At 42.2% G+C, this 1,272-nt stretch overlaps 1 protein-coding gene across 1 annotated transcript; it reads right to left on the bottom strand.

The window, feature by feature from the left end:
- Window positions 1-248: 248 nt before the first annotated feature.
- On the bottom strand, window positions 249-1,269 carry LOC107682868 (uncharacterized; the record flags this gene model as incomplete). The annotated part of the gene is made up of 2 exons (XM_016478989.1): window positions 249-395; window positions 508-1,269. Coding segments are annotated over 2 exons (909 nt in total), but the record flags the coding sequence as incomplete, so codon positions are not given.
- Window positions 1,270-1,272: the final 3 nt, after the last annotated feature.

Raw genomic sequence — 1,272 nt, 5'->3', positions numbered from 1 at the left:
TCAGCACTTAATTAATCACTTAATTAAGTGGTTTAAGCCAAGGCAATTGGTTTACTCAAAAGTTTTGAGGTAATCGGTTACCACAAAAGTTGAGTTCTCTGAACTTGTCGGGTTTTACAGTGCACTAAGACTGAATTCTTTAAAAACTAAAACATTTTTAAACATTTCACAGATTGATAAAACCAAAGTAGTAGTTTGTCAAGTTGGAGCTCAACTTTGTACAAAGTCAAACAACATACGTCATTTACAGTGTCCAGCAGAGGGCGTATCTTGGAACCAGCAGCTCCTCCTTTAGCACGCATTAGCTGCAAGAGACCTGGTGTGTACCCATCAAGCTTCATCATGAATTTCTCTTCTAAGGAAACTGTTGTTATACGACAGAACTCTTCCTTGATCTAGTGAGCAAGTAAAGGGACAAAAAAAGGAATCTTTAAATGACAGACCAGATCTCAAAGTAACCACATGAATGTTACCTGGTGGGAGGGAAAAATGATCAAACATTCTCACCTGAGCCTTACTGAATAATGCTGGCCACCTTTCTTTAAACACATTCACAGAGGGGCTGAGGGTCACCACTTCGACCCTTCGGCTTGAGAAGGTTTTACTCATTTTATCTGCGATTATCTTTGCATTGTTTTTCTTCTTCACTTCATCAAGTAATTCAAGCCTCTCCTCCTCCAGTGTGTCTTGGCTTTCGCCAATAGGGTGTGGAGGGAGGTAATTAACTTCAGCTTTTTTGGGCTTTTTTACGTTTTTTGATGGGACTGCATCAGCTGGATGCTTCCTCCTCAGTGTGTTGACTTCGATTTCCGGGAAAGCATATTTTCGAGATTTTAGCTTGGCACGGTAATTGTGCATCTTATATTTTATGCGCTGTTGCCAGCCATATAAACCTGCAAACGATCCCGGCTCCCTAAGACATGGAAACTTGGCAACCAGAGCTTCAGCCACTGAGAGAATCTGCTGACTTGATGGATAGGCTGTGTAGGAAAAAATCACTTTTGAAAGGTCATGCATTATTGATGATTTAACATGGGCATCCATGAAGTGTTTTCCAGTGGCATGATATGATTTGTTTGCCTCTGCGAGGATTAGCTCTATGTCTCGGGAAAACTGCGGTACTTGAAATGGCACTGGCCATGCAGCAGGGCGACATGAATCAGGTAAAATAATGGTGTCCTTGGAACTTGACGATGCGCAGTCGGACACATGTGAGGATGCATCATCATCTGCAGGGGAGATGTCCGTTTCAGTATTACCTGCAGGATGGGT

Source organism: Sinocyclocheilus anshuiensis, unplaced genomic scaffold (genome assembly GCF_001515605.1).
Source record: "Sinocyclocheilus anshuiensis isolate Anshui unplaced genomic scaffold, SAMN03320099.WGS_v1.1 C32673888, whole genome shotgun sequence".
NCBI lineage: Eukaryota > Metazoa > Chordata > Actinopteri > Cypriniformes > Cyprinidae > Sinocyclocheilus > Sinocyclocheilus anshuiensis.
The sequence above is the reverse complement of the archived record's forward strand: the minus strand, read 5'-3'. Positions and strand labels throughout refer to the sequence as shown.